This window comes from Oncorhynchus kisutch, linkage group LG5, assembly GCF_002021735.2.
Source record: "Oncorhynchus kisutch isolate 150728-3 linkage group LG5, Okis_V2, whole genome shotgun sequence".
NCBI lineage: Eukaryota > Metazoa > Chordata > Actinopteri > Salmoniformes > Salmonidae > Oncorhynchus > Oncorhynchus kisutch.
Genome location: NC_034178.2, coordinates 36,327,867 through 36,341,859, shown reverse-complemented (window position 1 = coordinate 36,341,859; position 13,993 = coordinate 36,327,867). Strand labels below are relative to the sequence as shown.

At 42.7% G+C, this 13,993-nt stretch overlaps 1 protein-coding gene across 1 annotated transcript; it reads left to right on the top strand.

The window, feature by feature from the left end:
• Window positions 1–4,507: 4,507 nt before the first annotated feature.
• Window positions 4,508–7,211, top strand: LOC109890991 (actin-related protein 2/3 complex subunit 4). Its single transcript, XM_020483214.2, has 6 exons — window positions 4,508–4,756; window positions 5,224–5,342; window positions 5,421–5,532; window positions 6,154–6,249; window positions 6,353–6,523; window positions 6,641–7,211. Exons 1-6 carry the CDS (start codon window positions 4,703–4,705, stop codon window positions 6,644–6,646), a joined length of 558 nt encoding a protein of 185 aa, XP_020338803.1. The 5' UTR covers window positions 4,508–4,702; the 3' UTR covers window positions 6,647–7,211.
• Window positions 7,212–13,993: the final 6,782 nt, after the last annotated feature.

The following is a 13,993-nucleotide window of genomic DNA, read 5'->3' as shown; positions in this document are numbered from 1 at the left end:
AGTCCTTTGTTCCAGTTCTAACCATTAGCATTCCTTAATGCATAGTTTATCCCATTCTATTGCACTCTGCACATACCTATGCAGTATATTTATCTCCTGTGTAGCATATTCATGATCTATCTGTCTCTGTACCTTTACAGAACTATCGTCATGTACATCCCCATGCACATCTTCATCAGTGTGTGTAAATAAAGTTCCCTGTGTGTGTCAACTCTTGGACTGCTTTATTCCCCTCTAACCGGGAGCGGTGTCAGTGAGTCACAAACAGTAGAATACATAGACCCTGTTTTCTCTCTTTTCATTGTCTCGCCGGATTTGTGACTTTGCTGACACCACTACAGTATGGCGCCCACCTGCGGTCCAGTGGAGTATGGCTCTGGGGTATCCAGTGGACTACTGCCATGTGGATTATACCTCCTCTCTGGAGCCATTGGGAGCCCTACGCCTGCTGACCGTGCAGCATGAACCCTATGGCCCCTCTTCTCCACCTGTGAGATATTACTCAGCACCAGGTGGGGCTGCAGTAACACCCCAATGTGTGGGCTACCAGGCAGTCACATAGCTGCATCCTTCAAATGGTTTTCAGTTTTTTTTTCCAGTGGAGAACAGGAAACACGTATGATTCGTTTGGAGCCGAATATACCGTGTCTTCTTCGCATCTTGAAACAGCAAACCAGATTCTGGGATTCCTCCGGTCAGGGGCGCCCTCTCCGACCGCCTGCAGTGGAGGACATGAGACTGTCGTATGGAGTTCAGCAGAAGGACGCCGCTTCAGCAGCCTCAGCAACATTACCGACTACGACTGACTGTAGGGTGTGAGTATTCTGCCTCTTCAGCCACAGCATGGCTGCAACTGAGACCGGGCATGGACACGTCCTGTCCTTAGCTGCGACTGGTCATCTGGAGCTGCCTGCTATGGAGACTAAGCCCATGTAGCGTGGTTCATTCTGCGTTGTGTACTTTTAATTAGGATGCTGCCACAACTGAAGGTCTGCTAGTGGAATTATTTTTATTTACCCTGCACACAAAGAGACAACACACATTATGTTAACCCATGGCGCAGTCCTAGCTCTCAGGCACCTTGCTAGCCGAAGGTCAGGCAAAAGAGCGCCAAAAGGAAATAACAGGTGCTGCGTGCACACATTCAATGCACAACAGCACACTATACAATACAAGCAAAATGATACAGAACATAATTCGGACAAAATAAAAGACATACCTGCACACGAAGAGACAACACACATTATGTTAACCCGTGGCACAGTCCTAGCTCTCAGGCACCTGCGCAAGCACATAGACACTCACTCAAACACTGTCCCAAGTTCTCACAAGTTACAATAGATACCCTAGTTAGCGAGCTTTGTGAAACTTGTTAACATAAATCTTTATATTATCCACATTGTAACAAACGTTTGGTAGCATAACAGTACATTGTGTAACATTATTACGGTTTTATATTAAACAATTTTGGAGCCAAGGACAACATACCTTGCTAGCCGAAGGTCAGGGAAAAGAAAACAATAAGGGGGTACGGAAATACAGATAACCCGCGATGGGCCAAACCAAAATATACAAAACTTTTACAATCACATGTATGTACAATATTGATATGAATAAGTGTTTGTACACCAAAGAAAAACATTAGCTAAGTAGCTGTAATTTAAAACAAATTAAATACACTGAATTATTATTATTATTATCAAATTATTTACATCCCCTCTTGACCTGGCCTATTTGAATTGGTCCTTGTGTGCAACTTGGTGCATAATCTAGGGGAACAACATCACACTGCTACACCCACACCAGATGTAATTTTCGATCCCCCCCCTCACCAGTTTAGACTTGACATGGGCCCGTCACGGGACACAGCAACAGCCCTGGGTCCTGTTCGGGGTATCCAGGATGACCCTGACCAGCGTGCACAGGACACAACCCCCAACGTGACTGTGGGGGATACGCCAGACTTCATCTGGGGTGACCACCCAGACCTTGCCCCCCAGTGACCTGTCCCAGGGGCACTACCTATTTCTGCACCTGGGGTCAGAGCTGGTCCACCATCTGCCCTGGACTCAACAACACTGCCTCCTGATCTGGCTTGGCTCTGGATCTACCGCTGGGGCCTGCTCCGGGGTTTGCCCTGGGCCCTCCTCTGGTTCCTGCACTGGAGGACTTGCCTGCCTCAGTTGGGGAACCGTTTGATGTCGTGCCTTCTCTCCTCTACTTGGGCACAGCGCTCCTCTGTGGGGGATCCATTGCTGCGCCTGCTCTCCACTGCTGGAGTATTGAGGAGTTTACATCAGTCGTCAGCTAAATTAATAAGTACATCGACATCATCCCCACAGTGGGAATCCTACTACGCCGGCTCTGACACTCATCGGATGTGGCAGGGCTTACAAAATATCAGAGATTACAAAGGAGAACCCAGCCGTGAACTTCCCAGTGATGCGAGCCTACCAGATGAGCTAAATACCTTCTATGCTCGCTTCAAAGCAAGCAACACTGAACCATGCAAGAGAGCACCAGCTGTTATGGATGACTGTAGGATCTCGCTCTCCGTAGCCGATGGGAGTAAGACCTTAAAACAGGTTAACATTCACAAGGTCGCAGGCCAGATGGATTGCCAGAAAGCATACTCCAAGCATGCCCTGACCAGCTGGCAAGTGTCTTCACTCCTTTGGTTACGTTCAGTACGCATTATTTAACGTCGCCGTGACTCAGTCTGTAATACCTACTTTTTTCAAGCAAACCGTCATAGTCCCTGTGCCCAAGAACTCCAGGGTAACCTGTCTAAATGGCTATCGCCCCGTTGCACACACATCTGTAGCTTTAACTTATACACAGGGAGTTAGGAAGCAGGTGCAGAAGGTGAGTTTAATAATAATAAACATGAATAAAATACAAAACTGGAGCAGTGTACTGAACGTAACCAAAACCAATACTGCCTGAAGACTAAGTCATACTGAGGGCTATATGAAGGGAGAGTAATCAGGGTGGTGATCAAGTCCAGGTGTGTGCAATGATGGTTGCCAGGATCGGTGGTTAGTAAACCGTCAACGTCGAGCACCGGAGGGAGGGAGCAGGCGTGACAGTAGTCATGAAATGCTTTGAAAGGCTGTCCATGGCTCACATCAACACCATCATCCCAGACACCCATGGCCCACTCCAGTTAAAATACCTCCCTAACAGATCCACAGATGAAACTATCTCTATTGCACTCCACTTTGCCCTTTCCCACCTGGACAAAAGGAACACCTACATGACAATGCTATTTATTGACTACAGCTCAGCGTTCAACACTATTGTGCCCTCCAAGCTCATCACTAAGCTAAGGACCCTGGGATTCAACACCTCCCCTGCATCTGGTCCTGGACTTCCTGATGGGCCGCCCCCAGGTGGTGAGTGTAGGCAACACTACATCTGTCATGCTGACCCCCAACATGGGTCCCCTCAGGGGGGTGTGCTTAGTCCCCTCCTATACTCCTTGTTCACCCACGACTGCGTGGCAGCGCACAACTCCAACACCATCATTAAGTTTGCAGACGACACGACGTTGGTAGGCCTGATCACCGACAAAGATGAGACAGCCTACAGGGAGGACAACAACCCTTCCCTCAACGTCAGCAAGACAAAGGAGTTGATTGTGGACTACAGGAAACGGAGGGCTGAGCACACCTCCATCCACATGGACTGGGCTGTTGTGGAGCAGGTCAAGCCTTTGTAGCCTATAGGCTATGGATTATTTGACTGAGACCACTCTAAATAGCCTGTTTTAGAATTAGTTGCTTATTAGGCTATAAAATGATGTGTGCCTGATGCCACCCCTCATCTTTGATCCATCCCTTACTGTTATCTATTGAGTTACTATTTTCTTACTTATTAACTCTGAATTGTTGGGAAAGGGCTTGTAAGTAAGCATTTCACGGTAAAGTCTACACTTGTTGAATTCTGCGTATGTGATAAATACATTTTGATTTATTTTAGGTATCTGTACTTTACTTTAATATTTACATTTTTGATGACTTTTAATTTTACTTCACTGCATTCCTAAAGAAATAATGTACTTTTTACTCCATGCATTTTCCCTGGCATCCAAAAGTACTTGTTACATTTTCAAAGGACAGGAACGTTTTAAATAAAAAAAGGTGGAAGTTATACAAATATATAAAATTGTGCCATCTGATCATCTTATTATAAACAATTTGAAATGATATATACTTTTACTTTGGATATTCTACTTTTAGACTTTTATTCAAGTAGTATTTTTCTGGGGGACTTTTCTATGAAGGTATCTTTACTTTTACTCAAGTATAACAATTGAGTACCTTTTCCACCACTGCGTATCTCTTGCCTGCTCCGTTGTCTTAATAATTACACAGAAATGCTGTCTGATCCTAGTGCAGCTGTAAACATGCGGGTCTGATCTGCTGGCTAGGAAGGTGGGAAGAGGCCAGATAAAGTGGGAACATTCTAGCTAGCCAATGATCTTTTGTAGAAAACATATAAAAAAAAACTCGTAACAATAAGCATTATGAAACTTTTATTCGATCAAATAAGCCTCACATATTAAAAAAAACTCCTCACTTGGTCTGCTTAATCTGCGCAGACAGATTTTGGGCGGAGTCGACCCTCTCGCTTTGCCTCTTCTTCTCTGGCTCTGTTCGTTGTGATATAAGAAGTGTAAAATTTGCGGAAGAGATGTTGGATGCAGGCGTGGCACTATAACTTCCGCCTTCAAACACAGAACAACAGAGAAATGGTGAGTGACTTTAATCATAAATACCGATGCAAATCTCTGTTTTCAAATTCCTAGGTTAAAACAGTATCTTTATTCTGGTGGCTTGATAGTTGCAGATTAATGTGGGCGGGACGGTGCGCTCTAAAAAAAAATCTGGATCAAAGCTGTTATCAAACCAGTTGGACTTGTATACTTGTCTGATCCGATCCCTTTGATTATATTACATCTAGAACGCGCTGACACCACCACAACAATCATTGATTGTTCAATACTATGCAAAAGAACAAGGAGGCTAAATATGCTTGTAGTAACATGGTACTTCCTCTCTAGAGGTCTGGACAGCAGTCTGTCTGAGACGTAAAGGTAAAGCCTCAGTTGTGTGTCCTGAGAATGGGGGGGGGGGGGGGGGTGTGTTTCTGGAAGATTGTCGTAATCATTGATCTGTAATAGTAGTGTTTCAAAGTTAATGTCGTCACCCCCTCCCTCAGACAGCGACACTACGCCCATACCTGAATGCTGTGCGTGCCACACTGCAGGCCGCCCTCTGCCTGGAGAACTTCTCCTCTCAGGTGGTGGAGCGCCACAACAAGCCAGAGGTGGAGGTCAGGTGAGTGAGCTCTCTCGTGCTCTCTTCTCATAATGATATCATTAGTGTTATTTGTGACACACTGTCTTGTCATTCCAGGAGTAGTAAAGAGCTCTTACTACAGCCTGTGGTAATCAGCCGCAATGACAAGGAGAAGGTCCTAATTGAGGGCTCCATCAACTCTGTGCGAGTCAGCATTGCTGTGAAGCAGGTCAGGGGTTATGACCCTCCTTCTCGCTTTCAATGTCACCTTTCCATTATCTTGATGTTGTGTGTTAAGTAGAGTCTTTCTCATACACTGAGTGTAAAAAACACACACAAAAACAACAACTTTAAGAACACCTGCTCTTTCCATGACAGACTGACCAGGTAAATCCAGATGAAAGCTGTGATCACTTATTGATGTTACTAGTTCAATCCACTTCAATCAGTGTAGATGAAGGGGAGGAGACAGGTTAAAAATATATATTTTATTTAGCTAGCTTTAAGACAATTGAGACATGGATTGTGTATATGTGCCATTCAGAGGATGAATGGGCAAGACAAAATATTGAAATGCCTTTGAACGGGGTATGGTGGTAGGTTCCTGTGTAAATCAAGACTTGACACAACTGAGGGAAACATTGGAGTCAACATGGGTCAGCATCCCTGTGGAATGCTTTTGACACCTTGTAGAGTCCATGCCCTGACAAATTGAGGGTGTTCTGGGAGGGAACTCAATATTAGGAATGTTTTGTACACCAAGTGTATGTTTTAAACTCCTTTGTCTGCCAATTAATAAAGAAGTGTGTTCAAGGGAAATGCTTACTGGTGCTCTGATTGGCTCCATCAGGCTGATGAGATTGAGAAGATCCTGTGCCACAAGTTCATGCGCTTCATGATGATGAGAGCAGAGAACTTCTTCATTCTCAGGAGGAAATCCGTTGAGGTGAGAGAGGAGTCAAGACAACCGGACACGATCCAGTTGGTGTTAGGTTTGCTTCAGATGTTGTAAGACCTCTCTTCCTCCATCTCTCCATCCTGTCATCTAGGGCTATGACATTAGTTTCCTCATCACCAACTTCCACACGGAGCAGATGTACAAGCACAAGCTAGTGGACTTCGTCATCACCTTCATGGAGGAGATTGACAAGGAGATCAGTGAGATGAAGCTGTCTGTCAATGCCCGTGCCCGTATCGTTGCGGAGGAGTTCCTCAAGAATGTAAGACCGCAATGTTTTTAGAAGAAGAAAAAAATCTCGATTCTAATGCATTTATAGAAATGTGGTCAAATCACTGGGAATAATGAAACAATTGTTTGTCAATGGCTTCTGTTGCAGTTCTGAGGCGGTGTCATCGCATCCCTCTCACTTATCACATGACTTGGCCATGACCATTGATCTGTGAGAGAAAGGGCAGGCTCAAGGGCTCGATAGCAGGAAGAGGGTGGTGACGCGTACTGTGAGTGAACAACCAATCCATGGCGAAGACTATAGAAAAGTGACCAATCCAGTGTGGGTGTGGCACCCAACTGCGTCTCCCAAGTATGTACTGTAATCATAAATATTGATGACTGTATATAATTAAATGTTTCATTTTCTGCCTCTTAGAGCAAATCTCAAAACCAAGGCGGGTCCTTAAGTATTAACCAGGTGGATATTCATGACGGGGACAATGAGAATGTGTTGCAACTGAAACAGCCTGTATTGTTTTTATACATTCTTTATGTACACTTTTTTTTTTTTTTTTTTACAAAATATTAACCTGTTCAGTACGCTCATCATGAAGAGAGGAAAAACAAGATGTATGGTTACATTTTAGTACAAGACGCATCACAGATTTATTAAGCTGTCATACGATACGTAATGATGAATGATATACTCAAATAAAACTCATGACAGCTTGTTTGTACTTTTGAGTAATGGTGCTTGTGTGTTTCTCATAAATTCTCTCCTTTTTGTCCACATCCTCAGTCATGAGGTTGAGTGTGCATACCATTTTGATATGCACGTTGTCTATTTCTGTGGCACTAGCTGTGTTGGTTGAGACTCTAGTCTCTGCTAAGATCAGCTGTTTCTGTTCGTAAAGGACTCTGTGTTATTTCAGTTGTGAGAAAGGGGAAGTGAATGTGTTTGCTGGCCCTAGTATGAGTGAGTCAGATCTTGCATGCTTCCTGGTCGTGTGGGCCTCTAGCTCAGACTGTGGTTGGAGTATTTATGTTGAAGGTGATTTTCCCTTCTTTCGTAAGCCTACTGCCAACGCGTATTGCATTATAGCCAATTATTTTCTTAAGTTTATTTTCATAACACTTTGTTCCAGCATATTCATTCAACACTAGTGCTCGTTGGTAAGTTGTATGCAATTATGTGCTTGGCTGATTGAGGAAAAAAATCCACATTTCCAGAAAAAGATGAGGTCAATTGTAATAGATTACCTCTGTTATGAATCTAAGGCATCTGTATAAAAATACCATATCTTTATTGACGCTGTAAGTGGAGGATTCTTGACATTTTGAAAACAATGAGCAAACATTTGGATCCAATAGCAGCCTACATAAGCACCAACAATTGGATTTGCCCACATATGCACCTGCTGATTGTGTAGCCAAACAATAGAAATATACTGAACAAAATATAAATGCAACATGTAAAGTATTGGTTTCATGAGCTGAAATAAGATCCCAGAAATGTTCCATACTCACAAAAAGCTTAACTTGTGTGCTCAAATTGGTTTATATCACTGTTTAGTGAGCGTTTCTCCTTTGCCAAGATAATCCACCCACCTGACAGGTGTGTCTTATCAACAAGCTGATTAAACAGCATGATAATTACACAGGTGGACATTGTGCTAGGGACAAAAGGCCACTCTAAAATGTGCAGGTTTGTCACGTAACACAATGCCACAGATGTCAAGTTTTTCAGGGAACATGCAATTAGCATGCTGATGGCATCAATGTCAATTTCTCTACCATAAGCTACCTCCAATGTTGTTTTAGAGAATTTGACAGTACGTCCAAGCAGCCTCACAGCCGCAAACCATGTGTAACCACGCCTAGGGTTGCACATTTTGGGAAATATTCAGAGGCAGAAACTTTGTGGGAATATATGCAAATTAATAATACCATTTAAATGTAATGTTTTTTTGCATTGGATATATTTATATCAGATGGAGACAGAACAAACCTTTTACCTTAAGTAGACATTGCAAATGATGAAATCCTTCCAATGGAAATAAACCATTTTTAGTTACGAATTTAACTTTAAATGAGTTGACTCTTCATGGGATGATTTCACTGAACAACAAAAGAAAGGGAATATTGAATGATCCTCAATGATCTATAGCATCTCCCAAAAACATTTAACATCTGTAAAATTATAGTCAAGAAACTAAAGCTTTGGTTGTCTTCCTCTCAGGCATCCGTGTCTTCTCCCTGGACCTGCTCAATGTCCACCTCTTGAACATCAGACTCTGACACCTCTTCACTATCACTTTTCAACCTTGTTGAGATTAGCTCGTTGTCAGGCTCAAAAAGCCTAAATTTTGCCCGGATGGCCACCAATTTTTCAACCCTTGTATTGATCAGCCTGTTGCGTGCTTTGGTGTGTGTGTTCCCAAACAAGGACCAGTTGCACTCTGAGGCAGCTGATGTTGGTGGGATTTGGAGGATGATGGAGGCAACAGGAGAAAGAGCCTCAGATCCACAAAGTACCTTCCACCAGGTAGCTGATGAGACATGTTGGCACGACTGCCATATTGCATCTCCATCCCAAAGCCCTTGCTTGGAAGTGTACTTCGCCAGACCGGCAAGAACCTTGCCCTCATCCAGGCCAAGGTGGCGAGACACGGCAGTGATGACACCGTAGACTTGGGGTCCAACATATACGCTGCGGCGTGTATGGACTTCAGGCAGAAGTCTTCACGCTTTTTGATATATTTCAGAACTGCAGTTTCCTCTGCTTGGAGCAACAGTAAAGTGGGCAGGGCAGCACATATTTATTCTCTTACATCTGCAAGCAGAGTCTGAACATCAGACAGGATGGCATTGTCTCCCTCAATCTGCAATGGCTACAGCTTTTGGTTTCAGGTTGCTTACCACTCTCTCCCAAAATACATCATCCAGGAGGATCCTCTTGATGGGGCTGTCCATATCGGCGGACTGTGATATGGCCATTTCTCCACACTCCAGACTCCTTCCCTTCCAGGGTTGCTGGGCAGCTTCAATGTGGTGCTCTTATTCTTCTCACTTTGCTTGGTGAGGTAGATTGCTGCTATAACTTGATGACCCTTCACATACCTAACCATTTCCTTGGCTCTCTTGTAGAGAGTATCCATTGTTTTTAGCGCCATGATGTCCTTGAGGAGCAGGTTCAATGCATGAGCAGCACAGCCAATGAGTGTGATGTGAGGGTAGGACTCCTCCACTTTAAACCAAGCAGCCTTCATGTTCGCAGCATTGTCTGTCACCAGTGCAAATACCTTCTGTGGTCCAAGGTAGAGGACGACCGATTATGATTTTTCAACGCCGATGCCGATTATTGGAGGACAAAAAAGTCGATACCAATTAATCGGCCGATTTTTAGAAATGATTTGTAATAATGACAATTACAACAATACTGAATGAGCACTTATTTTAACATAATATAATACATCAATAAAATCAATTTAGCCTTAAATAAATAATGAAACATGTTCAATTTGGTTTAAATAATGAAAAAACAAAGTGACGGAGAAGAAAGTAAAAGTGCAATATGTGCCATGTAAGAAAGCTACATTTTAAGTTCCTTGGTCAAAACATGAGAACATATGAAAGCTGGTGGTTCCTTTAAACATGAGTCTTCAATATTCCCAGGTAAGAAGTTTTAGGTTGAAGTTATTATAGGAATTATAGGACTATTTCTTTCTATAACATTTGTATTTCATATACCTTTGACTATTGGATGTTCTTATAGGCACTTTAGTATTGCCAGTGTAACTGTATAGCTTCCGTCCCTCTCCTCGCTCCTACCTGGGCTCGAACCAGGAACACATCGACAACAGCCACCTTCGAAACAGTTACACATGCAGAGCAAGGGGAACAACTACTCCAAGTCTCAGAGCGAGTGATGTTTGAAATGCATCCCGCTAACTAGCTAGCCATTTCACATCAAATCGTTACACCAGCCTAATCTCGGGAGTTGCTGGCAAAATGCACAAAAGTGCTGTTTGAATGAATGCTTATGAGCCTGCTAGTGCCTACCATCGCTCAGTCAGACTGCTCTATCAAATCATAGACTTAATTATAACATAACACACAGAAATATGAGCCTTAGGTCATTAATATGGTCGAATCCGGAAACTATAATCTCGAAAACAAAACATTTATTCTTTCAGTGAAATATGGAACCATTCTGTATTTTATCTAATGGGTGACATCCATCAGTCGAAATATTCCTGTTACATTGCACAACCTTCAATGTCATGTCATAATTACGTAAAATTCTGGCAAATTAGTTCGCAACGAGCCAGGCGGCCCAAACTGTTACATATACCCTGACTCTGTGTGCAATGAACGCAAGAGAAGTGACACAATTTCACCTGGTTAATATTGCCTGCTCACCTGGATTTCTTTTAGCTAAATATGCAGGTTTAAAAATATGTACTTCTGTGTATTGATTTTAAGAAAGGCATTGATGTTTATGGTTAGGTACACGGAGCAAATGCGCACTGCATTGATTATATGCAACGCAGGACACGCAGGACACGCTAGATAAACTAGTAATATCATCAACCATGTGTAGTTATAACTAGTGATTATGATTGATTAAGTTTAATGCTAGCTAGCAACTTACCTTGGCTTCTTACTGCATTCGCATAACAGACGGGCTCCTCATGAGGCAGGTGGTTAGAGCGTTGGACTAGTTAACCCTAAGGTTGCATGATTGAATCCCTGAGCTGACAAGGTAAAAATCTGTCATTCTGCCCCTGAACAAGGCAGTTAACCCACCGTTGCTAGGCCGTCATTGAAAATAAGAATGTAAGAATGTGTTCTTAACTGACTTGCCTAGTTAAATAAAGATTAAATAAAGGTGTAAATCATCCCTAATTAATCGGCAATTCTGATTAATCGGTCGACCGCTAGTCCAAGGTCATTGATGACTGCCTTCAGCTCATCTGTTATGTATGTGTGTCTGTTGTCCCTTGTGTCTGGGCTCTTGTAGAATACTGGTTGAGGGGTGAAGATGATGTAGTTAATTATTCCTTGCCCACAAACATTTGACAACCCATCAGAGATGATTGCAATACAGTCTGCTTTCCCTATGATTTGCTTGACCTTCACTTGAACTCTGTTGAACTCTGCATCCATCAAATTAGTAGATAAAGCATGTCTGGTTGGAGGGGTGTATGCTGGGCAAAGAACATTCAGAAATCTCTTCCAATACACATTGCCTGTGAGCATCAGAGGTGAACCAGTTGCATACACAGCTCGAGCAAGACTTTTATCAGCATTTCTCTGACTACGTTCCTCCATTGAGTCAAAAAACTTCTGATTCCAGGAGGACCATGAGCTGTTGCTATCGATAAGGTGTCTGATTCATCATTTTCACCTCGAATAGAAGTAAGGGGACTTTTGTCAGAGGTTGCTTGTTGTGAGCACTGAGGGAACTTTATGCACATGACCAGATGATTCTGCATCTTTGCTGCATTTTTCACATGTGATTTGGCACAGTATTTGCAAATGTACACAGCTTTTCCTTCTACATTAGCTTTAGTGAAATGTCTCCACACATCAGATAGCACCCGTGGCATTTTCCTGTAAAGATTAGAAAAAAAAATAGGTACACACCTACACACTTTGCTGTAGGCTACTATTTACTAGTTAACAAAAAATAATGTATGTTGTATAAAATATTCACCCCACCCAGTATTGTAATCAAAACTTACCAGAAAGCATGTAGTCCTTGGCGCAGACAGTGTAGTTGTGTGGGCTCAATAGCATCTCATTAGTGTGCAAGATCTTGAGAAGCAGCTGTACATGTGATGGAATAATGCACTGTGCATGCAGATGGTTACAATTCCATTGAATTGGAGATAGTTTAACCAAAATATGTCACAATACCTAGAATTGCCTTATGTGTATCCCATAAAAAAAAGGTTCACTGTTAAAAGCTAACTTTTTGGATGAATTTAAGCAAAAGTCCCAATATTCCTGGGGTTAACTTCCCATGGAAGAATTTCTGAAAAATTCGGGAAATTTACCAGAAAGTTTCTGACCCTTTGCAACCCTAACCACACCAGCCCAGGACCTCCACATCCGGCTTCTTCACCTGCGGGATGTCTGAGACCAGCCACCTGGACAGCTGGTGAAACTGAGGAGTATTTCTTCTGTAATAAAGCCCTTATGTGGGGAATTGGCTGGGCCTGGCTCCCCAGTGGGTTGGCCTGGCTCACAAGTGGGCCTATGCCCCCCCCCAGGGCTGTGCCCCTGCCCAGTTCTGTGAAATCCATAGATTCGGGCCTAATGAATTCATTACAATTGACTGATTTCCTTATATGAACTGTACTCAGTAAAATCTTTGAAATTGTTGCATGTTGCGTTTATATTTTTGTTCAGTATAATAATATGATAAATACAGGTAACTGTCAAAATAAAGGAAACACCAACATAAAGTGTTTTAATAGGGCGTTGGGCACCACGAGCCAGAACAGCTTCAATGCGCCTTGGTATAGATTCTACAAGTGTCTAACTCTATTGGAGGGATATGACACCATTCTTCCACAGGAAATTCCATCATTATTTTTTTAATTTATGGTGTTGGTGGAAAATGCTGTCTCCGGCTCTGCTACAGAATTTTCCATAAGTGTTAAATTGGGTTGAGATCTGGTGACTGAGATGGCAATGGCATATTGTTACATAATTTTCATTCGTGCCCTGTAGATGGGGGCATAGCCATGGTATTCAAAATTATGGCCTGCCCAGTATTTTTAAACATGACCCCAGAGAGGAAGAGGCGAAGCAAGCGGTTTTACTCCACCCAAAATCTGTCCACAAAAAATACATATATATATTTTTATGGAGCTCAATGAGTGTTGAATTTGATCCGCAAAAAATGTAATTGCTCATTTGTTACGTATGGCTTATTTGATCGAATAAATGTTTTGTAGATATTACCAGCGTTAACATGGACATTTCCCATTGAGGGCTTCCACCATTTTAAAGTAGTCAACTGGGTGGGGATTCCTGAGTTGGGAGCAATGAGCCAATGAAGAAGAAAATGTAATACTTTAAATTGAAGGCGCTGCCCATGCTTTCACAGACGCTATAATGGCAAAGATAAAGATTAGTCCTCTATCTAGCTCTATGGGCTGGTGTTCACAAGCAATCTGCCCTCACACTGGCTAGAATGGTCTCCCAACTGATTTCGCCTCTCGCCAGACTTCCTTCCATCTTCGAGGACATGCATTAACATTGTTAAAGCAGTCAATCAACTGTCTTGTCAATATAATTAGTAGACCATCTTTGATAACCCTAAGCATGATGGGATATTAATTGCTTAATTAACTCAGGAGCCACACCTGTGTGGAAGCACCTGCTTTCAAAATACTTTGTAGCCCTCATTTATTCGACAGTTACCTGTAGATTACATAACACATTGACATGAAAAGACAACACAGTGACACTTCTGAGGTTCAAATTAGACAAGTGAACCACACAA